Source organism: Meriones unguiculatus, chromosome 15 (assembly GCF_030254825.1).
Source record: "Meriones unguiculatus strain TT.TT164.6M chromosome 15, Bangor_MerUng_6.1, whole genome shotgun sequence".
Taxonomy (NCBI): Eukaryota; Metazoa; Chordata; class Mammalia; order Rodentia; family Muridae; genus Meriones; species Meriones unguiculatus.
In genome coordinates, this window is record NC_083362.1 from 53,724,140 (window position 1) to 53,749,038 (window position 24,899).

Sequence of the window (24,899 nt, forward strand, 5' to 3'; positions counted from 1 at the left end):
AGATAGATAGATAGATAGATAGATAGATAGATAGATGATAGGTCGGTAGATAGGTAGATGATAGAAGATAGATAGATAGATAGATAGATAGATAGATAGATAGATAGATAGATAGATAGACACATAGATGAAAGGTAGATAAATAGGTAGGTAGGTAGATAGAGATAGATAGATAGATAGATAGATAGATAGATAGATAGATAGATAGATAGATAGATAATAGGTACATAGGTAGATGATGGTAGATATTGTTATACTATATGCATTCTAATTGTATCACCGAATATGATAAATACACTTAAATTACGGAACTTGATGACACCTGAATACCTGACACCAGTTCTTTATGTTAATTGTTTATTCTATCTGACTAGGGCAGTTCCTACCCAGAGTTTAGATTTTGCCATCCATGTTTTAAAGAAGGTGAAGTATATTCATGACCTGGCTGGAACTATCTTGCCTACAAACTAAAACCTTAATTCATAAATGGTAGCCCTTCACTACTGTCTTTCTTAAAGTGAAGATAAAAATCACATAAATGTTTAAGTAAAAAAAAGAAAAAAAGTAAGATTCCCACAAGGTTATTTATTTGAAAAATGTCCTTGTTCCCCTCCCTCCATTCCCTGATCACACTTTAACCCTGTCGGACTCTTACCACCTGTGTTCCAGTTTGTCCCCAGATGGTCAAAATAACACCATAAATAGCCATTCTGCCACCTTATTTTCCCTTGTTGGAGATATTTACTAGCCTGTACACAGATCTCTTATAAAATCTCTTTTCCTATTGAATAGAAATGTTACCCTATATTTGTTCGGTGAATAGCTATGCTAAAAAGAAATCTTAAAGGCAAACGTCATACTGAGCAAAACAGGATTGGTGGAAGAAACACAGCCAATGTAGGGGTGGAGGTTGAGAGTAGGGATGTCTCTAACAGTCTTCATGTTAGAGAAGGATCTTTTAGATGGATTGTCAAACATGCTTATAGTATAGTTATGATATTGGAATCCAATGAGAAGGCAGAAATATAAACATAAGATTCTAGGAAACGTAGGTATTGGGGGGGTGCAATTATCTTTCTTCCTGTTGTGCATGAACCACTCACTGAGCCTCGACACCTAACCCATGAATGAGTTCATCCTGAATGGCCTCTCCTCTGCTTAGAATCAAGCTATAACCCAAGCATTTTCACTAAATAGGCTTGCAAATCCCAGTCTTTCATGTTTAGTTTTCTCATTCTTAAAATATTGAATACTCCTTCCCAATTACATGGCCTCATAATCCTGCTGAAATCAGGGATGATTTTTTTTTCTGTGAGACTACATTTGTTATTATCAAAGTAAAATCATCACATTGGAAATTTATATGGCAGTGAGCAGGATAAAGGTTTTTCTTACTCCAACATGCTTTATTCTCTACCCCAAACTGTATTAAAACTGTTCATCGCCCTGCTGGTAGAAAGTTTTCTCATTTTCCAAAGCCCAGGTACTTTTTGGACAGTCTTGCTCTCCAGGCAAGTAGAGTTGTATAATGTTGTTTCTGGGTTTTGGTTTTGTTTTGTTTTTGTTTTCAGCCATTGAGCTCTTTTGAATTAAAAGATGGAGTGTTTAACTCCTGTATTTCTCCCCTGGCAAAGAGACAATAGGCTATAAATAACTAAGACAGATGGACTCTTCTCTGACAATAACAGTAAACGGGCATAAGAACATATTTGGAGACTTCTTGCAAGAATTCATAAATTATAAACACGTTCATCAGATGTTCATAGTGTCTCCCTGAGGAAAGTGCCTTTGGGCCTTTTTTTTTTATCTAGTGATGAAGGACTGTCATATAATACCAATTCTATTTGAGTCTTCAGTATGATTAATAATCGGTCCTATGATATATTTAGGTGTTTTATATAATGTGTCCCAAGTTGACCCACCTCTTTGGGCTTTCTTGTGTTTAGAAGACAGACAGAACATGTGAGGCCTGAATTAATGTGTTATTCCACCTATTAATTTGTGACATAGCGATGTATGTATCACTGGTATTTTTGAAAACCTGAGACATAAAGTAATATAAACAAACCAATTTAATAAGAATATCCACTTGGCTTAATTTAACGTAGTGAGATTAACAGTTTGCTATTAACAGGGAATATTGCATTCAATCTGAATGTGTCGGCCACCATTTTAAAATCTTCAAAGAATTCCTGGCCTATAATTATAGCAACGTTGTTCCAATTCCAATATTTCTTCGTGATTTATTAACTTGATATAATAAAGCCATGACTGACTTGTTTTCATCTTATTTTAATTGAGACAGTTCACCACAGAAGCATACTTTATTGCAAAGCTTACGAAGCTGGCCTTCACATAACTCTTCCTACCCTCTTCTGCCAGAACTACAAAACTCTCCCACGCAAGTGAGCCTCCAGCTCGCTGCTACACACCTACCAGAATTTGAATCCCACCCCCCTCTTTTCTTTCATACATGTGTGTCAGAAACTCTGTGACTCCCTTGCCTAAGTTAGATGAAATTTGGGGGTTTAGAAAATTAGCAATGAGAATTGAAGTCACTAAGACAAATAATCAAGCCAGTTTTCAATTTTTAGCTTTATTGCCCCTTTTCTGATGGTCCCCTTATTTTCCATGTAAAGCAATTTTAAAGGCCTTTTTAGTAACCACACTCATTATTTCCAGTCCATACATACATACATAAATACATACATACACACTATGTTATACATTTATATATTTATATTTTTTTTCCTAGAAGTTTGAGCAGTTTGGAGTCTGTCAGTTGATGTAGATTTTCAAAACAAAAGTTCATTTTCAAAGACATCATTATACAGAAACATTTGGGCCCATTTATACTCTACCTCACATAAGGCGTGTCTCCCTCCCTGGCCTCTCCTCTTCTCTCCCCATATATCCATTGCCTCTTATCTCTTATAATTTCTCCCTGTATGGTTTCCCCCAGGATCAGTCGGTTCCTATGTGACCAATGCTTGATGAGTGGCAATAGCACAAAGCGCCCCATCCAGAGCACGTTTCAAATCCCAGGTCTGCATGGCCAAGTGCATTCTGATTCCCTATTGGATGGTCCCACCTCTTTCTGATCATAGGTCAGATCTTCATGACTTCAAATTTAGATGATTATTATTTTCTGTCATCCTCACAGCCACACCTTATAATCTGTCTTGCACACTGCCAGGAAGGTCATCTCCATAGGACGTAATCTATCCAAAATGAAATGTTCATACTGGTCTCCCTGCGTCTACTCTTGGCCCTCTCATTCCTTCTATAAACTCTTCAGTAAGGAGATGACTTTAATGCCTCCCCCTATTTCTTGAGTCATGGCCAAAATTGCTCAGGTTGGAATCATTGTTCAACATTTGCTTAAGTAATTTCTAAGGTCATGGGTAATGAAGTTGAATTAGTTCATACACATAAAGCATAATTACCTTAAGCCTTCTTACTAGAAATTTATTTTATAAATTTATAAATAATATTAAATAAATAACATTTAAATTATGCATTATATTTTAATTCTATGATTATGTTGTATAATTAATAATATATAAACTTATACTTTTATATAGGTAATAGACTTCTATCAGGGTTAAAGTCAAGTTTCATGTCTTTTCAGTACCTTCCTGAGCAGGCAGCACAATGTCCCTCCAATGGTTTGTTAGGCTCCTGAGTCCTAAAGTACCCTTCTAGTCTTCCTGCACATTTTCCCCATTAAAAAAAAAAAAAAAAAAAAAATTGTTCTTTTCTGGTGAGTCCCTGTTATACTTCCAAAATCACAAAAACTTTTAGTTCCCTTCAAATGAACATCTTTCTCCATTTTTAAGCTGCCAACACATCAGCCCCTCTAATTTGTAATAATGAGGTACCTTGTTCCTGAACTGTGTTTGATGCCTGTCTTCTGAACCAATGACTCTCATCTCAACATGTTCTTGTATCTCCTATCGACCAGTGTGTTAGTACGGAAAAGGATCGAAGGTGGGCATGTTGGAATTCCGCCCGCAGCCTTCAGCTAGCCTCTCTGCCTCCCGTTATTTCCCTGTTTGTCTGTGATCTTCCTGTTAGTGCATTCATAATTCATAAGGCACATGTATACAAGGCACAGTGCATTTAAACAGCTTATGTATATTCGTGTCTCATTCAATACCTTACAAATGGTCTCACTTTATAAATATTCCATGAATGGAGCAAGAAAGGAATTACGGGTCCTTAAGGTATCCGTCCACCCTTAGATGAGACTTGGAAATTTAAATTGTTACTTAGACATTAGTGTTACCTTAGGCAAGTTCAGAGTCTGGGTTTTGGGGGTTTTGTTTGTTTGTTTATAAACTGGGGGGTTAATTTAAGTTATTTCATTGCAATATCCCAGAAAAAGTAATATTAAAAAAATCATCTCCTTTGAGACTCACCATTTAGCTGGCTAGCCCCACTCCAAATTTGTCATGCCTCCTCCTTAGAACAAGGTCCTTTTGTGGTGCTGCTTATGGTCTTGTTTTATTTGTTTAAAATTTTAGAGGATAGCAAGTAAAACCAGGAGATGCTGTGATAGCCTTTCATATTATTTTCTTGTTGGTGTTTTTATTTCCTGGTCTGCACTTTGTCATTTACTTCCAGATCTTACAAAGACCTTTTTGTTTCTGGAACTTTAAGGCATCCAAAACAGTTGTGTTTTCATTGAAAGCATTCTCAATCACTTTGCACATCTGATCCTGGGTACAGGTTGCTTTCCAGCAGCGAGTCTAATTCCTTGCACGCCGAGAAACTTGCAAATTTGCTAAATATTTCATAAGCTTGATACAGGGAAAAAGCAAAAAAATGAGCTCTGGTTTGTTTTCATTAATCCAGAGAGCGCAGGAGTGTCAGACCCGGAAACAGTGCTCATTTGAGCTTTATCCTTGGGACCCCTTCTTAAGTCTCTAACTCTCTCATTGTTGCATATTATGCATCATTTGGATACAAAGGGAACTGGATAGGCATAGTGTATTCACCTCTAGAGGAAAATTCCTTTTGATAAACTGTGGATCAGTGTGTCACAACTCAGGAGAACCGAGAGCAAGTTTGATTCTTACGTGTGTGCCACGTAAGAGTCAATATTGTCCTGGGGACAAGTTATTAAACGTTCTGTCTCTAACGTGGTTTTTAGAAGCTCTCCCAGAAGAGCAGTTAACATTTCTTACTCAGTTACTATCATGGGATGGGGAGAGGTCCATAAACACCAATAGTGCATACATAATGGCAGTATGAATAAAACCACAGGGATAGAGTTTTGCCAACTTCCAAGCTCATTAGCGTGGCAGTGATACTTGTATAAGATAGCGTAAGTAGACATATTACAAGGTGTAAGCCTTTATTATTACTATTATTTTTTACTGCCCTAAAAACCCTCTACTAAAACAAAAACCTGCAGGTAGGATGGGTAAATTGCTCAGTTGATAAGAGTGCTTAAATATGGGAATGTGAGTTTAAATCTCCAATACCCACAAAAAAGGTCCAGGGTACACTTGTAACATCAGTACTATGGGGGGGGGGAGTTGACACAGGAGTCTTGCTCAGGCTTGATGAACGACAGCTCAGTTCAAGATTCACTAAGAAAGCCTGTCTCAAAGAGTAAGGTGAAGACTCATAGAACAGAACACCCAGTGTTCTCCTCTGAATTCCACACTAGCACATACCTGCACATACCTGCATACTTACCACACATTTACAAACACACACACAGACACACACTGAGTGTGTGAGAGAGAGGATACTGCTGGCTTGCTTCCATATATCAGATCTACAAAACAAATGCACTTCAAATAAATATGGAGATTTGTTTCATAAATAATATTTGTATTTGCATATAAAAGTGTCCATTCCATTTTTTTTTTTAATCTTTAGAACAAATGACTCTGGGGATAGCACTGTTTCTTCCATTTCTAGATTCCTGAATTGGGGAAGGTGGTGGTGACAACACATAAAACGTAGAAGAGGCTTGTGTGGGAAATCAGGCCCATTCTTCAGCTGATTGTGTGCTGTCTTAGAGCCTAACATCCTTTGTGGTGTTTCCTTTTCTTTTCCACTCTAGGCGATTGGCATCCGCTTGAATGAGCTGTGCCATGGTGAAAGTGAGAGCCCTGCTAACCTGCTCGGCCTTATTTATGATGAGGAGACCAAGAGAAGACTGCGAAAGGAGGATGAGGAGGAAGACTTTTTAGATGACAGTAAGGAGACTCCCTTTACTACAGGAGCCCCTGCTTGTAAGAGACTCTGCTATAGGGACACTTAATGCGCTGTTCTTCTCTCATACCCTCTCCACCTGCCTCCATCTCCCTCAGACCATTCCCCTTCCCCTCATGTGGATGTAAAGCATGTACAGAAAACCAGAGAGGAAGTGAGAGAAGGCAAAGGTCAGGAAACGAAGGCAGATGGGCAAAGCACTGCAGGCTATGTGGAAGGGACTTTACTTTTTAGCCTCTGACTCTTGCTGATACCCATAGATTCATACTAAGCCTCAGAGAGAAGGCACTTGTGAAAATCTGTTTTCTGAGCAGGCTTTTCTTTACTTCCTTCATTCCATCCTTCCTTCTTTCCTTTTTTCCTTCCTCCTCCCCATCCCAAGATTTTATGTTATTACTGCTTTGGGAAAATAAATGCATCATGCAAAATATACTCAAACAAGAAATGCTTTCCAGGGGCTGGGGAGATTACTCAGTTGGTGAATTGCTTGTTGTACAAGCATGAGGACTTGAGGTAAGATCCTCACAAGCCCTGTTAAAAAGCTGGACACAGATGAGAACGGGTTCATTCAGGGTGGTATGGCCATAGAAGTGGCAGCTCAGTCTCCATGTGGGTTCCCTAGTAAGGGGGGCAGGGGTTATCTCTGACATGAACTCAGTGGCTGGCTCTTTGATCACCTCCCCCTGAAGGGGTAGCAGCCTTACCAGGCCAATCGTTTACAATTGAAGCTCTCTGGCTGTATTTTAAGGGTTGTTCTTGGTTAATTCTGCCAAATCTGCCAAATCCTGTCATCATGAAGTGTGAAATGATGGCTAGATGATAACATTGAGAAAGATGAAATAGTAATCAAAGAAAACTCTCAATGTGTTCAGTATTTTGTCCGGGTCATGAAGACCTCCATCTTTGCTCATCGTGACAGAATATTTCAGATAATAGCCAGAAGAGAGACTAGACCACAGCCAAGGTCACTCTGTACAGAAATTTTAGAGTGTCTGAATGAGAACCTCATGAGTGAAAACACGGATCTAGAGGTTTACACTGGGTGTCTGGTGTTCGTTTATTTTTATTTCTCATTTTTTCCAGACACGATCTTCCTATGTAGTTCAGGCTGATCTTGATCTTGAAATCCTCCTGCCTCAAACATCTGAGTAGCAGATATTGCAGGCCTCTGCTACCAGGCCTAGTTTCAACAAACTTGCTTTTTAAATTTTGCACATCTAGGTAACATTTACAGCCCCGTATCCTCTATGGAGTTTAAAGCTATGTGTGATTCTCCACTGATTGTGAAGTTGTTATGTGTGATGTAGCTAATCTTGCATTCCAAAGCTAAATATAAAGTAAGCACATGTCTGTTTGGAAATTCCAGAATTTGTCTCTTCTAATCTAAATGAGAGGCAGATTTTTCCAGCCACATTTTAATGGAGAAAAGGCAATGGTTCTCAGGAGGGAGATATAGGCCAGATATCTTCAGAAGATTATAACTTCTACCTTCTGTGTCAAGAAAAAAATCATGTATAGTATTTAGTTAATAAATCTCATTATGCCCAGGAGACACTTATGGAATATTTTTTTAAATATTGATACATAATGATATTGTGACGACTTATTCAGCGGTTAACAAGTTTCTTTCTTTTGTAAGAGGCAGAATGCTAGGTGGCCTCTTTCTTTTCTGATGATGGAATAGCCAGAATAGTTCTTTATAGTTAATGTTTATACAGATCTCACAACCAATCCTGACAGTTTTTAAGGCTTTTGGCCATTACTTGTGTTTAGTCCAAAACTGATTAGTTGGTCCATAGTAGACTGGGTATCTGACAAAATAAAAGACTCTGCAGAGTGAAAGAGACTCAGTTACTTCTGATACATCTGTGTCTTACTATGTCAGGACAGATTGCATTAAGGCGTGTACTATAAACTGGGAGTAGTGGCGGCACACACTTTACTCTCAGCACTTGGGAGGCAGAGGCATGTGAGTTCAAGGCCAGCTTGTCTACAGAGCAAGTTCTAAGACAGCCAGGCCAAGGTAGAGAGACCCTGTCTTGAAAATCAAAACGACAAAAACAAACAAACAAAAATCACTGGTTTACACAGTGATTTCTAGGACAGCCAGGGCTACTGCAACCAGGAGTCCTGTTACACACAAACAAAAATGGTAGTAGGGGTGACCAAGAAACATCTTTTCTTGTATCTGTGTTGCACAAACACCAATTGAGCTAGAGCTGAGAGAACTCACAGCTCTCAGAAGGCCAAAGCAAACATCCCTCCCTAAAATGACCTGGAAGGACTTTAGGGCTCCCATCCTAGCTGGTTGTCATATATCGTATATGCAGTCAAGACCTGACTAAATACCAGACCACTTTCAATTTCTGTCTCACCAAATGGTCTTCTGGTTACACCAGAACTGTGTTGTGCTACTCTATAGCACTGTAAATAGAAACACTGAATTCTGCTTGTTTGATCCTTTAATACTAAAGCACATGTTACAGGACTTCAGAGAGAAGGAAGAGAGGTGGATGGGCATGCCCCAGTCATGCTAACAGGAGTAGCTAAATTGAGGCTGTGTAGAAAATATTATTATGTGCAGTTTGATTTTACATGGACATAGCTAGGTCCATCACACCATGGCCCTCTTTTTGTTATTGATTCACCTTCTCATGAAGAATTTTTTTCTTTCTAGGTACTGTGAACCCTTCTAAATGTGGCTGTCCCTTTGCCTTGAAGATGGCAGCTTGCCAACTTCTCCTGGAGATAACCACCTTCCTGAGGGAGACTTTTTCTTGCCTGCCTAGGCCTCGCACTGAGCCTCTAGTGGTATGTTGAAGCAATGTGTGTCGATAGCCGAGCTACTTGAAAACAAGGAACGACAGCTAGGTTTTCTGTACCTCCACCATCTTTAAGTGCTCGAAGACCAGATGTGTTATGTAATTTAAAGTTTTAACCAAAGGATTTTCATGCATAAAAAGGACAATCTCTTTTGTCTGTTAAAATAATCATTCCAAGGTTGGCTTTGTAATCACTGATGATAGCACTTCCAGGAACCCTGTCCGATGGATAATAACCACTCATTTTGTTGGAACTATCTAGGAGCTTATGGTTCCTTACACTACAGAGAACGAGGAGTTTTATGGCCAACATTATTCAGAAATCATTATCCTATTTTTTTTGGTACTAACAGCTCCTAGAGAAGCTTTCTTCCAAACTGTTTCCTGATTTGTAGAATGAGATAAACAACTTCAGTGTTTAAATTCTCAGCATTTCCAAAAATGTGATTTTCATAGCATTTCTTTTTTCTTTTTTTTTTTTTTTTTTTTTTCAATGCAGTTTATTCAGGAACATTGAACAATCCTCGGACCCCGGGGAAAGCCAGCCCACAGTTTAAATAGCCTCTGGGTAGCCAACCCAGGCGTGCCACGGGGGCAATGCAGATAGGTCCACATACATGGAAGCAAGCCAGATCCTCGGCCTTAGCCAAATGTGGAGTTGTTCCTGACAGAGAGCACTCACCATCGGGAAGGTGGAAGGCGGAAACCAGCTCCATCTTTAAGGCATAGCATTCCGCAGCTCTCTACAGTTCCCCCTTTTTGTTTTAGACGCATCAGGCAAGAGTAGAGGTCTGATCTCTGATAATAGAAATAAATTGGGACTTTGTACAGATGTTCATTTAGGTGTCATCCACCCAAAAAGCATCAGACCGTCCGATACCTTTTTCTCAGAGGCGGGACCTGGGGCATCAACCCGCATGCAATCAGACATGCTCTTCTCTGGGTCCAAAGCGGCTGACCCTGAGTGCAGTGCTTAGCCTCGCATCCTGAGCGTATCATTTTAGCTTTTTATGGTATCCAACCATGCTTGGGGAGAATGTCCTGCTTCAATGGCTGTAAAGGCCTGAATGATCATGGCTGCATCACACTGTTGTGGATTATGGATGGACAGAAAACATGACAGCACACACACACACACACACACACACACACACACACTACACATATTGGCACATAAAAATACAGCCAGGTACTATTTCTTTTACTGTACCGGTAAACACTATGCCAGGCCCATAAACTTTCAGAGTATGTGTTAACAGGGAGCATCTCAGGTGTCTGAGATCCTGATGGAAACCAATGGTCCTTTCATCGCAGTCATCCTGCAGCTTTACCTAAGGAGCCAAGCGAAAGCTTCTTCTCTTTTACACAGGACTTGACACACCACCTTTCACTTGAGGGCACTCTACAACGCACCTCTCCTGCTGTTAAATCCAACAGCATGTATAAGTCAAGTAAGGCCAATCTCAGGGTGGGACCGGAAGTCGGACAAAGGAGTTAGTGTTCGGGTACCATGGAGGACAGCCTATGGCTTTAGTTTTCTGATGTTCTAGAAAATCCATTTCCTCACATCCTAGAACAAAAACGGCTATTTTTAAAGTTGGAAACATTTATGAATGAAATGCTTGTTTTCAAGCGGAAATCACCCTCATTGGGACTGTGAAACTGTACCATTTGACTTTGGGAAAAGGAAATTCCAGCTACTGCCCTCTGTGACATTGTACTTATTCGACCTTTATTCTTCTGAATTGTCATTTTCTCTGTTCCGTTGAGAGTACTCTAAATTCAAATCAAGACACCTCGATGCATGCGTTTAGCTAAAGTCAAGCATAACAAAATATCTGACCTGTAGACTTCCTTCAATATCATTCCGTCCAGCCTCCTGATGAATACACTCTTTGGGAAAGCATAGACTTTATCTGATTTCACATTTTCAGATTAGCCTCAACTTTCACGAAAACATGTATATGTCTTTATCCGCGTTTGCTCTGCCTTTTAACTCTTAAAGCTCTGTCTCAATGACTCTTGCTAGTGAGGAAATTATGTTTCTTGTAACCTATCATATATTGAGACAAACTTAATAATCACGTCTCTTTGAAGAGCAGTGCTGAACTGAGTGAGGCCCATTAGTGAAAATAAAACTTGCTGCCTTCTAGATCGATCGAGGCTTTGTAGCCTGCGTACATAGATCTGCCATGGCAGCAGACACCAAGAATCTCAGCACTTAGAGGGCCGCAGGCTGGGCTACATATCAAGGGCCTGTGACAAGGAGAGACTGCACAACAAAGGAAGTACAAAGAAAGAAACCTGGGAAGTCAAAGACTAGAACAGCAACCTTTGGCCATTTAGTAACAAGAGAAAAGTGTGTCTTCTTCACTTTGAACTAGGTTCCTGAGACCTTTTGTTCACTGCACTAACATTCTCCCTGTTCCATGCAGGCTTGTGCATTTTTATTATTTCCTTTTTGAGACATATTTATATCGTAACCCCCTTCTCTTTTCTCCCTCCAAATTCTCCCATAAAACCCTCCTTGCTCTTTTTAAAATGTGTAGCCTCTTTTTTCAATAATTATTGTCATATAAATATTTATATATCCATACATATGTATTCCTAGATACATAAATCCAACCTGCTCAGTCTGCATATCGTTACTTGTGTGCATGTTGTCAGGGCTGACCATTTGGTACTGGATAACCCATTGGTGTGCTCTTCCCTGGGGAAGGCTAATTCTCCTGCTCTCCACATTCTTTAGTTGCCTGTATTTCTTTGCATATGGCTGAGGTTTCCTGGGCTTTCTCCCTCTTGTCTTTAGTTCTTTCTAGATGAGAGTATAAAATTCCCCCAATACAAAATCTCCCTCTTGGGCTCTCGCCTCACACATGCATTTTTTTTTCAATCTGAACTGACTTTCCACATTTGTGTCCTAAGAAACTTCAGTCAAAGTTAGCTTGAACAGCACCCTCTGTGGGAGTCTTGTACTTGTTTTCAATAGTTCAGACATACTGTCCTCCATTTCTTCAGGCCCAAAGTCCAGGACAGCTCTTCCTAGGCCAAATTCAAGATATTGGTGAGGTTGCCTTTCTTTCTGTGGTAGAGGAAGAACCTGCCTGCCTCCTTGCTTTTTTATTTTTTTTCCTATTTTCTATAAACTACTACACCCACCTCACTCCCCTTCTTCCAGCTTCAAAGGCAGAGTAATAACGTATTGAAGCTTCCTCTGCCCACAACCAAAAAAAGACTCTTCACTTCTACGAATACCTGTAAATTTGGTCCACTTAGCTAACGCAGGATAATCTCTACATCCATAAAATCCTTAGCTTTAATTGTATCTCCAAAAGTTCATGTTGCAGTAAGAAGCAACATATTCTCAGGCTCTGGGGACTTAAAAGTGTAGATATCGCGTGGGAACCATTATTCTATCACGGTTGTTTACAAGTCTGATATCTGACTCCTACACTCAGGACTTATCTATGCTCACTCATCTCTCCTCTTAGTACTCTGAGTTCCTCAAAGAAGAAATCATCTCTTACTTATGCCATTGTACCCAACATGTTCAAACTCAGTGCATGAGGATGTGATCAACATATAAAGGCCAAGGATGTCTCCCAGACATTGGACCAAGAGTTAGAGGGTGAAGAAGCTAGTTCGAAGTTCTGTGTTCCTGGAAGATGTAACATGTAAGGAGAAGCTATCAGTTAGGGAACACTTGTTTTCCAACGCAAGATATTTTAAGATCACAATTTAAAGTGAACAGTAAGGACATTTTGAATATAATTGCACGTGATTCAAATGAATAGATGTTTGCCCCAATACCAGTGCAGCTGTTGGAGCAGGATGGCACCCGCCCAACATTGCAGCACTTAGGGAACTGGAGCAGAGGCAGGAGGATCAGGAGACCTGCTTCCTGGCTTCAGAGCAAGACCGTGTCAAACAAACAAAGAAAAAGAAAGGAGAGAGAGAGAGAGAGAGAGCGCTGCTTTGTTTCAGGACACTGCAGCACTTGTATCCTCTTCTGTGACATTTCAGGACTTGGAGAGCTGCAGGCTTCGTCTGGATCCTGAGCTGGACAGGCACAGATATGAGAGGAAGATCAGCTTTGCAGGAGTTCTGGATGAAAATGAAGACTCAAAAGATTCTCTGCACAGCAGCAGCCACACCCTCAAATCAGACGCAGGTGCCGAGGAGAAGAAAGGTAGGGAGACAAAAGGGTCGCTTCGTGTTTCTGGCTTTCTCACAGGACATGTTTGATCTGGGGTCTAAACTGCAACACCTGTGTGCCCAGATTTTTGGCTCCACATAGTGCTGATTCTGTGGACTCGTCACAGCTGGTGAGGTAGGAAACGCCACCAGGTAGAGGTTGAACTTGCAACCAGAATGCCTTGTACAATGCCAAATCGGCGATTCTCCTTTGACCACATTGAATGTGAGATGTCATTAGCCTTAAGATGACCCATTAGTTTATTAACCAATAAGAAACAGAAAACACCCAGATTCAACTATTTTGTAGGAATTTCTTATCACTCTGCTTGCTTTATTTTTTTTTATTGAAAGAGGACTCAATAGAGAGAGAGTCCCAAAGTCCTCTTTCAATATATGTATATGTATATATATATATACATATACATATATATATTCATTGTTATTATTATATAACATTCTTGGTGCAACTAAAAACAGTATAACTAAAGCTTTTCAACTTGCAGTCCAAAATAAATTACTTTTCAGTTCAGAGTTGTCAATGTCCATGTTTTTCTATAGGACCATGTGTTCTGGAGCATCAGCATATTAATTAGGAGCAGTAGTTAGGAGTAGCCTCCCTTGAGTTCCTCTTCAGGGACCCTCACCCACATTTCCACCCTCCACTACCACCTGACCTTGGTGCTAGGAGATAAAATCTGCATGTTTTGCTGCCGACACTCATGTGGTCACAGACAAGAACAAGAACAATATTTCAGCTGCCACTTGGAGCCAGATATCCCAAGTTCAATTTCACATACACCAAAATGTGAAGAAGAGCCTATTGGAGATGGGTCGCATATGGCCCCTCTCTATATGACCTAGTATATGACTATATGACTAACCTTTAAATCCATAAGCCTATTTCTAGTCAGGAAAATGACTGGCTTCTGCACTATGTCATTAGAGCTTTAATTAGGACAGAACAAGTAAAGAACAGAACAAATCCATAGGGTGAATGGAGGAACATGGTAAGTTAGCATTGCCATCTTTATTTTCCTATATCATAAGTGGCTAGATCAGAAATCAACACAGAAAATCCTAGCTAGGGCTAAAAAAAAAAAAAAAGTCACTTAAAAGTAAGACATTTAAAGATTCCCCTAAAATGTCACCTTACTTATCTTTTTAAAAAAGATTTATTCATTTATCATATGTATAGTGTTCTGCCTGCAAGTACACCTGCACACCAGAAGAGGGCACCAGATCTAACTACAGATGGTTGTGAGCCACCATGTGGTTGCTGGGAATTGAACTCAGAACCTTCAGGAAGAACAGCCAGTGCTCTTAACCTCTGAACCATCTCGCCAGCACCATTGTGGTTTTTTGTAAATTTTGTTGCCTTTAAGTACTTTTTTGTAAAATATTTCACATTTTAAAAAATCTGAACGTCTGTGTAAAAAGTTGATTGTGTACATTGAAATATTTTTAGCATCCTATAGACAATGAATGAGTGTGTATTTGATGGGCTTAATCAGTTAATAAGTGAAATAGCCATAGATAGAGAAAATACAAACTATCTGAAGTCTCATAAGGAAGGGAATGCAATGGAAAAAGTTTGAATATTTCAACATCAATATGTTGCCACCTTTTAAATACAAATATTATTATAGCATATCCTATTGGATTTTAATAGGTAGAGGCCATGTTTTAAGAATAAATAGTTCTGAACAGCTTATAGATGTCAAGAGGTATCAAGTCAATGTGATTTCAAATATTTGCTGTATCCAATGAAGGCAACTTCCATTTTAAAACATATGCCAACAATGCTTTTAACTCAGAAAGCAGTGTTTAGCCATTAAAAATTATTATTTAAAGTAGCTGAAAAAAAATTCCAAATACTTACCTAGTTAATCTTAAATAAAATAAATTCCACATCATCTTTAAAAAGTAAAGTAGTTGCTTAATTTTAAGAACATGTCAACTTCATTATTACTAATATAATTGTCTTTACTGTTCAAACTCTCACATATTTACTGATTTTTATTATACAATATGTCTATGTTAATATATAAATGCTGTCTCATAAATAAACAACAGAAAGCTGGAAGTATAAATAAAACAAGAACATAACCATAAAATGTCCTTTATCAGTTGGCAAAAGTCTTCCTAACGATATATAAAGATTCTACAAGCTGTTTCAGCTACTACAGCCAATATGAAAATGTGACAAGACAATGAGACACTGCTAACTGTAAATACTATTTTTTAAATGTCATACCATCAATTTTTATAAAAGGAAAAAAGTCAGCTCCTGAAATGAACAGTTTGAGAACAAGTAGATTCTACCAAAGAAAATGAATGTGAACTTATCCTTAAGAACTGAGATATCTGACCAAGAGCTCTAAGGAGAGTCTATGAAATACATTTACTCCTGTCCCAGAGACAAACAGAAACTAACATTCCAAAATATATAAACATCTCCTCATTCAGCATCCAGTTATTGAGCACCTGCTGTATAACAGGAAGTATTACAAGTTCCCAGAATGTGGGAACTAACAAGAGCATGTTCCCACACATGCTTTCATTCACAAGCATATTACTATTGACATAAGAGTTAATAACATGAAATGCCAGACTTTCAAGATATGCAGTGGGAAGTAAAACAAATTAGGGTGAAGGCAGTGCTCTAGAATAGGAAGAGGTTTGGCCAGAGAAGGTTCCCATAATGGACATTAAACTGAGAGACTTTCATGGGACATTCCAGTAATACAGAAGGCTGAAGACAGTGCTCCAAACAGAGGCAACTATGAGGTCATGGACATCATGAAGAGAGAACTTGGAGCACTTGAAGGAGGATGGAAAGATCAACAAAGTTATCAGAGAATGAGTTTGGGAGGAGAAGCAGAAGTCAGAGAGGCAAGGGGCAGCCATAGCCCAGTAGATATGCTTAGAAATGTAATTCTGTTTTAAGTGTGTTAGAGGTTGCTGGTCCATGTATGTGACGCTGTGTGTAGATGCTGGGAACAGTTAGAGGTAGCTGCATGGACCAGAGAAAAGGTAGCAGGACTTTGAATTCATGACGTTTTGAAGCATAGAGGCAGCAGGACTTGCTAATGAGTACTATGTGCAAAGGGAGATTATCCAATTCAGATGAATCTGTTTCATTTTGATTCTAGTTTCTTACTGTTATGGAGACGAAGACTAAAATTCAATAGCACAGAGTCTCAGATGACATATTTCATGAACAACATTAAGCCTGAATTCTCATCACTGTGTCACTTTGAAGTAATTGATGTCATAATTTGGAACCCTAATTTTTTAAGGGCTGCAGGAGGTCTCCAATTATCTTTTATGTTAGAACAAATTCTCAAAAATTAAGTCTCTTTCAGATCCCACTAATTTGAAGTTATTTAGCTGAATTTGTAGCCTGAAAATTATAATAAACCCAGGCAAAAGGCATTAGTATGTGCATCTATAAAAAATTCTAAGAATTATCACTGTAATATATTCTTTATTTATCATTCTACTTACACATGAAATTGCAGTAATGGTCATTAAAAATAATTAACCATAAAGTCCAAATTAAGCCTAGAAAAAATATTGAAAAATACTACTGGGTGAATCTTGTGCTATAATTAACCTTGTGCTGTAATTGTGATCTATACTTTTTTTTTGGCATTTATCCAACTGTGCTGCAAAAAAAAAAAATCCTTCCAGATGTGCAGTTCTATCCAGATGTGTTCAGGAAGCTCCAAGAAGTTTGTACAAGCAGAACAGTGGTAATTCTAGGCTCTTGTCAACCACAAACATAATCCAGAGACTCAACATTCCCTTACTCTACAAATTCTTCTGACCTCCTTATGTGGCTTTGAAAGTGTACATTCAACTAACATTTTAAAGAATTCAACTTTTATTATTGTCTCATATAGGGAAAAACCTGAAACTAAAACTTCCCAATTTCTAAATACATTCATAGCTTGGATTTAAATGATGAATATGAAATCTTGTTCATATCTTAAGATAAACTGTGTAAACTGGCCCCCTCCTCCTAATGGCTTTTGAACCCTGAAAATTTGCTTCATCCTGCTATTATAAAATCAGTGTTGATGCTATTAAAACTTTAAAAGAAAAGAAAAATGTACATATTACCTGAAAAATAACTGTGCTTTTGATTCCCATAATGTGAGTTTAAAGTTTAAACATGTTTCTTTTACCACTTTATCCTACCCTGGTGACTGTTTCCTCCAGAACACTAGGCATGAATAATGCATGCCCTTCTTGTTATGTATAGACTGTGGAACAGGGCAGGCAACATTTAGACTACCATCTCATTAGCTCTCTGATTGAGAGGAGAATGCTATGAAATCCCTAAATGATTGAAAATAGAACTAGAGCAAACACACACACACACACACACACACACACATTAAGGGAAAAGATCCCTTAATGACTTTGCTAAGGAGCAGAGTGCACCCCACTCCTGACTGTCAAAGAGAGGCACACCCCTTATGCTTATTGATTAGTAGGTTATCCAAAGAAAGGGGTTCCAATGACAGTCCTCAGTTCCCATTTCACAGGAAAAACAAAAACCGTGGAGTGTGGCTCTACTGAACCAAATAAGAATGTGATTAAAATCTGTTAGCTGATCTTGGCGATGGTGCTGTGTAAGCACACTCATGCTTGTGACCCCTGGGCCAGAATGAGAGCAGATCATTCCCAGCCTTGAGGTGTACTTTGCCCAAAGAAGATCTTCACCAGCTCCTCCTGGTCTCCCTGGTCTCCTGCCTGACCAACCCTGGTGCCTGGGGGCTGGCAGTCGAGAAATGCTTGCTCAACCGAGCCGGCTGAACGTTGGCTTCCCAGAGACAAATTGGGAAAAGTATGGATCTGAACTGGCTGGGGGAAAACTAAGCGGGGGAAAGCCCTATTTTATTCTTTTAATACAGTTCCCAGCAGGAAGATCAGGATAGGAGGTTCTCGCCTGCTCCAGATTAAAGGAACCCGCAGTTTCCAGGTGAAGAAGGGGGGTTCCTTGTCCAGCATTCGCCGAGTCGGCAGCTTAAAGAGCAGCAAGCTATCACGGCAGGACTCAGAGTCTGAGGCTGAGGAGCTGCAGCTGTCCCAGAGCAGGGACACTGTCACTGACCTAGGTAACATAGAAGAGTGGGGTGTGCAGGGACGTGGGGGGTAGGAAGCCAGGACCCAAGTCCTGGGACAGCCAAGTTCATTCCATCCCATGTGAACAGAGCAAGAGTCAGAGCTTAGAGAACGCGTTCTATAGAGAACCCCACTTCGCTCTTGAGCAGGTGTATCTGGCACCTGGACTTCCTGTCCGAGTGCTAACCCCGATTCAGCAGATGATGTGGGAACCCGAGACTCTGTGTTTTAAATAAGCTTCCCCGTGAGGCAGATGCTGCTGACTCAAGGACCACCCTCTAGAGCTGTGAAAAAGTGCTCATTAGAAAACAAAAGACCCATTGGCAACAAAGACAGTTTTAGAACTCCAGGTGCTTGTATATCTGTGCTAACCATTAGGACCTTCAAAGGCAAATGTTGAAGGCTTTGCTATTGTAGCCATCATTTGACAGTTAAAAAAAAAAAAACAAAACAAAACAAAACAAAAAAACACCAGAAAAAGAAGTAGTTGTCTAGATAGACTTGACACCTAGGGATCTTCAGTGGGTCGCCTACTTTTCAGGGATGTGTTTCCAACCATCCAGCGGGAATAGCTGTTCATGGTCCATCTGTAAGGGTGCTCTTGTGACTGTTAAGTGTCCAGGGATGAGCTGTAAGTACAATCAAAGCACTAACACCATAGACTACAACCGTAGGCTGTGAAGAGGCTCCAGGTCTCTGTGTGGTTGTGCAGTCTATGAGCATCTTCATAGACCAAGAAGAGACCTAGTAGGAATAATAAGTGCAGAGCTCACAGGCTGCCTATAATGAAGTCTTTAGTGCCAGTTCAAGCACATTTGCCCTGCCATTTAGTCTCTGCTTTCAAGGCAGCAGTAAGTGTGGATAAATGATCGATCAATGGATAATCTGTCAAATGGTAGCTGAGTGTCTAATCAAGGAAAGTTTAAAATAGAAAATGCTCTACATCTGCCCACCCTCCCCTTTAAAAATAGCTAATCTATGCATTAGTTAAGATTCCACTTACTTTTTCAAGGAGATAATGGGCGGGGGGAGTGATTTCTGTTGTTGAAGGGTGAACATTATGACTTTACCATCAGTCAGCGGTTAGGATTATCCGAACCAATCAACCCATCCTCACCAGTCAAATCAAAGCAGTCAGACCAGAGACACAGCTTTGTTATTAAAATGATTCGTGAAGCTTTTAGATTTAAGGGCAAGGCTTTGCCTGTGATAAACGAAAAGGTGAGATTTCCTTTACACCTCCCATAGAGAGGACACAAGGATTGCTCACAGTCAGCTGTCAATGCTTTCAAATCACTTTAATCCTCCCAAAGCCTCCAAACAGCTCTGAATAGCTCCCAAAGCAAAGCCTGATATCTAGAGGGAAGTCAGTACAGGAGCAGCCCCAACCCAAATGGAGGCATTAACCACCCTGTGATGTCAGCGCAGGTCATTCTGTGTCCCTGCTTGGCTACATCTGTGACATCTGGGCAGTCTGGAATGGATTTGGGCACATTCAGTATATAACTGGCTCATCTCAAGGACTTGATGCTTTTTTTTTTCTCTGCTCTCATGTCTTAACACAGAAACCACCTTAGCAGAGATCACCAATGTCTCTGAACTTGTCAGTATAGGTGGTGATCAAGGGAGCAGCTCCTATTAATATTCTTCCAAAAAAGTCCTGCACCCTGTAACCTGTTGGGCCATGGGAGAGTCTGCCCTTGGATTCAAAAGCATGGACAATGACACCATACTGACATGTTCTCCAGGGAGACTGAACATTGAACTCTTTCTTGGTATTCTTTTCTTAAAGAAGGGAGTCCTTGGAGTGCAAGTGAACCCAGCATTGAGCCTGAGGGAATGAGCAATGCCGGCACAGAGGAAAATTACCACAGAAACATGTCATGGCTTCATGTAAGTATCCATCTCAGCTCGCTAGAACAAATTTCCTTTGGTACTGGGGAAGAGTCTAGAAGAGAGAAATGGGCTATCAAGATAAGCGTGTATAGCATCATATTTTAGCTGAAGCTCTCAACTCAACTCATAAGGAAAGGATGATGATGCTGGATTCTGTTTGTTTAAGATTAAGTAAGCCTTTGTGCTATGTGTCCAGTCTGTCAGGAAAAATAATGAGGATTTGAGCTAAGTTGATGATCAAAATATCCTGAATGACACAGACTAGACATCATGGTCAATTTTAAACATATTACCATGAACTTGAGAGCAAGGTCAGTGTCATTCTCCACTCCATATCAGAGATGGGCGGGGGTGGGGATTTGATATAAATATGTAGTGCTTGTGTACAAAACAATTTTTAACAATTTAAATTTAAATGAAAAATTGTGAATGGAAGAAGATTCTAGGTGAAGATCATGCCTCAGATAGATAGCTGGTGTGTAAAGGCACAGAGGTCTCTCTTACAACCTTTGGGTATAGGTTGGAGCAAAGATTTGAACTGGGCATGAAAAAGAAATGTGCTCTCTCCTTCATACTGAAAGAATGGGACCTCAGATCTGTGAGCCTTCTGTACTCCATCTTTTCATGAGCAAGGCAGATGAACATTACAGGGATGCAATGATAGCCTGTCGCCATATAGTTTGTAGAAATCCATAGGATGAACAGCACCAAGGGAGACAATTGGCATCACCTGTAGACTTTATTGAAGATACGCCAGTGTTGTCCGATTGTCATAACTGAATCACTGTTGTGCAGGGAGTTGAGAGTAGGCAGGATTGTTCACGCATGTACCAAGGTGTTCTAGGGATCTAGCTATACTTTCTGCTCAAATTGGCTCTCTATCTAAAACCACTCTTAAACAAATTTTCCTAATTTAAAAACTTTTAGAGTTTTTACAGGGTGCTTATTCCTATAATAAGGATTCATTCTGTCCTCTGGCAGATAACAAAGAATTCCAATATTGGTTTTCTCTGTGCAGTGAAGTTGCCAGAAAATCTATTCTTTTTGTCAGCTGCTTTCTTGGTGGCTTTTTTTTTTCCTATTCAGTCAGCAAACACCTAGAAAGGAATGGCATCACTTAATGTCTGCCTTCCTCTCTGACACTTTTTTTAATTGTACAAGTCACCCAGCAGAGGTATTAATACTGTTCAGACAAGAGCTAATATATAACAGGGTTGGGCTCTCAGTTTCTTCCGTTTGTCTGGTATTTGGGGGTACAGCTGTACCTCGGGTATTCTGCTTGTCTGATGCAGTCTAGCCCCTTTGGTGGTTGGTCAGTGAGCTGGGAGCATGCCCTGCCCATGCATGTACAGGCCAACAGAGGATGTGGCTTGTGTTCTTTTACCACTCTCCGTAGTATTCCTTTAAAAAGGGGTCTCTCACTAAGCCTGACGCTTACCCATTTTGGCTAAGACGGCTAGCCAGCCAGCTCTCAGGACCTGCTGTCTTTGCCTTCCCAATGATGAGGTTGTAGGCCCATGCAATTACACCAAGATCTTATGTATATTCTGAGGTTTCAAAGGCAGGTCCTCATGTCCGCAGAAGTATTTTTACACCCTGAGCCACCATGCCAAACTAGAAACTGCTCTTATTGCTTTACCACATGGAACCTTGAATCATGACAAACTGCCTCATTTAAAGAGTCAGCTGAGAAGAGAGAAATCACGGTCATATGCAATGTAGCCAGAGAGGGGCCATTCCAACACCTTTGCCATATGCTATTGGTGAGAAGCAGGATGTGATACTAACTCATACTCAATGGGAGGAGCTTTCACAGAGCATAAGTACCAGATTGTGTAGATCACTGAGCATCATCTTAGAAATATAACTACTGAAGGAATATGAGTAGCAGGATTTTAAAGTTATAGATTATAGATTGCTAAACCAGTCGTCACTGACCTCAAGACTTCCATATCAGAATTCTCTGAGGCAAAGTCTAGTGATATGCCCTCTCTTTCTCTCTCTCTCTCTCTCTCTCTCTCTCTCTCTCTCTCTCTCTCTCTTTCTCTCTCTCTTTCTCTCTCTCTCCCTCTCTCTGTGTGTGTGTGTGTACTTGAAAGGCTTTCTTGGTGTTTCACTTCATCACTAGATTGAAAACAACAAGGAAACCTTTAGCATCCTCATGTAGACCTGCTTCATGTGTCAGTATGAAGCAGAATGTCTAAAGATACACAGTAAACAAACACCGTTAGTATTTTCTTGGGAAACCTTGCAGGTGTAGACTTCGTTATCTGAGTTCGACAGGACGTATAGATGACTGTTGCTTTCACCTATGCCTCAGAATAAATGAGATGTTGACCTTAAGGCAGCTCTGCCAGGTAGGTTCAGTTGGCCTCATCTGTCCAGTATGGCACGTAGTCCTTCACGGTTTAGTTGCCAAGGTGAGAGCTAGTTTCCTGAGGAACAGAAGCATTCAGAGGGTTACTCTGTACATACTCCTTTAAGGAAAGTTTACTTTAAAAGTTGCGCACCTGGGGTCAGTTCCTAGAACTCACATCCAGGTCACAGCCATCCATACTCCAGTTCCAGGAGACACCGTCATCTAGCCTCCACAGGCGCCAGGCATGAATGTGGTACACCTGCAGCCATGCAGACAAAACTCTCATAAACATACAGTAAAGTAAACTTTAAAACAGTTTTGACTTGTGAACTTGGGGTCTGGCGGCAGGGCTCAGTGACAGAGTGCTTGCCTAAGCATGCACAGTTTTGGAGTTTAATCCCTAGCGCACAACAGGCACAGTCCACAAATTTGCACTGAGATGCACCTCAGTGACAGATATGTGCTTCGCATGTGCAAGGCCCTGAGTCGGAGCACCAAAATTGGCAGTTTCAATTTGCAAGTTTCAGTTGCAAATTCAAGGTCCTCCACTCCTATCTTAAAATAACTGCACCCTTTAAGTCATCTGAGTTTCTTTCGAGAATCCTAATGGGAACTCTTAGGGGATGTATTTGAACCAGACAAAACTATGTTTAAAAGAGGGGGCTAGAATGGCTTTAGAGTCGGAGCAGGAAGTGTGTGTACGGTGGCAGAGAATCAGCAGTTGAGCTGGAGTGAGGCTTGATGGTGGAATTCCAAGTTCCAGTTCCAAGTGACTCTCCAGAGTGAAGGTGCACACATATTTTCAAGCACCACATGGGATAAGCTGGTGTTTAGGGTACAGCCAGGTGTTCAGGGTCAGTGAGAGAACTCAGGAATTGAACTCAGCCCTGTAGAATCTTCCTTCAGACTCCTATCCCAGCATAAGAGCTGGTTTGGGGTTCTGGAAACTGTTAGGAAGCCAGATACTTCACAACCCGCGTTCGAGTGTTTCTAAAGGATCATTTTATCGGTTATAGAGAGAGGGATTTTAAAAAAGGCCAATTGAGCAGAGACCTGTAGCCAGCTATCCACCTGTGGGAATTACCGAGTTGCTCTTGTTTGCTCACCGCATAAGAGTCCATGCTCTGACTTTCCATCTTCCCGTGCTTCTGTTCCCTCATTGCCCGGTTGAATGTGTGGGTTTATTTTTTTCTTTTCCAGGTCATGATTTTACTATGCAATCAACAAAGTTTCATTTGCACACACGTAGACTACTGCCATCCACACTGCTACCTGCACCACAGCCGCTCCTGTGCCCGGCTGGTCAGGGCCATTAAACTGCTGTATGGGGACAGTGTGGACTCCCTGCGTGAGAGCAGCAACGTCAGTAACGTGGCTCTGAGGGGCAAGAAACAGAAAGAGGTGAGAGAGCAGTCACCAGGTAACACACCCTGGGGCAGGAGAAAAGATACGTTTATAGTGATTGTCCCTAGAAATAAAATGTCAAGCAAAAGCAGTTGTATAAGGCAAACTACAGATCTGTGCGGCTCTAAGGAAAGGAGGAAGATATGTGCAAGACAGACAGATGCTTGGTCTGTGCTTGTGGGTATACATGGAACGTTTCCCCAGGCTTTGTTTTACAGGTACAAATTTAGAGGCATTGTGGTGGTGATGAGAATAGCAGCTCTCTGGGACCTGTGAACATGACACCTCACAGGACAAGTGACACTTTGCAGGTGTGTCCTAGACTGCATGGGCTTGGGTAGATATATGTGCCCTCATATAGGAAGAAAGGATTTCAGGGAGTCAGGGGCAGAGCAGGTGACAACAGCAGAGAACAGAGTTGGGAGCAGCCGCGAGCCCAGAAAAACTAGGAAATTCCAGACTCAGAGAAAGTCAAGGAAACAGAGTATCCCCTGGAGCCTTTCAGTTCCTTTGGAATTTCTGACCCTCAGAATTATAAGATAACACACCCAGGGGGATTAAAGCGTGTGGGAGAGTGGATGGAAGTAGACATTACAAAGCAATATAAACAATAAATGGCTCAACCAATTATAGATGAGGCAAACCATACTAAGAAATCTCTTTCAAGACCCTATGACACTTTCAAGAAGTAAGCTGCTCTTTCAGCTGAGCTGGCAAAAGAAGGTAACCACAACTGCTGCCCTCCTGCCAGGAAAACTCTATCTACCCACCTGCCCCTAAACAGGCAGTAGAGCCAAAATGCCCATTCCACTGAATGCCATATGCCTCCTTTACAGATTCTTTTCTGAACAGTTTCT

At 40.6% G+C, this 24,899-nt stretch overlaps 1 protein-coding gene across 11 annotated transcripts in view; it reads left to right on the forward strand.

Moving 5' to 3' along the window:
* The window catches only part of Unc80 (unc-80 homolog, NALCN channel complex subunit), a 181,264-nt gene that overhangs the window by 84,015 nt on the left and 72,350 nt on the right, over positions 1-24,899 (forward strand). For 8 of the 11 annotated variants that reach the window (XM_060368545.1, XM_060368540.1, XM_060368538.1 and 5 more), the window contains exons 24-29: positions 6,080-6,215; positions 8,909-9,042; positions 13,077-13,242; positions 18,173-18,376; positions 20,176-20,276; positions 23,839-24,039. In XM_060368545.1, coding sequence (XP_060224528.1) covers positions 6,080-6,215; positions 8,909-9,042; positions 13,077-13,242; positions 18,173-18,376; positions 20,176-20,276; positions 23,839-24,039 — 942 coding nt within the window. The remainder of the gene's footprint in view (positions 1-6,079; positions 6,216-8,908; positions 9,043-13,076; positions 13,243-18,172; positions 18,377-20,175; positions 20,277-23,838; positions 24,040-24,899) is intronic. The other 3 variants (XM_060368544.1, XM_060368546.1, XM_060368543.1) reach the window with 1 other exon arrangement.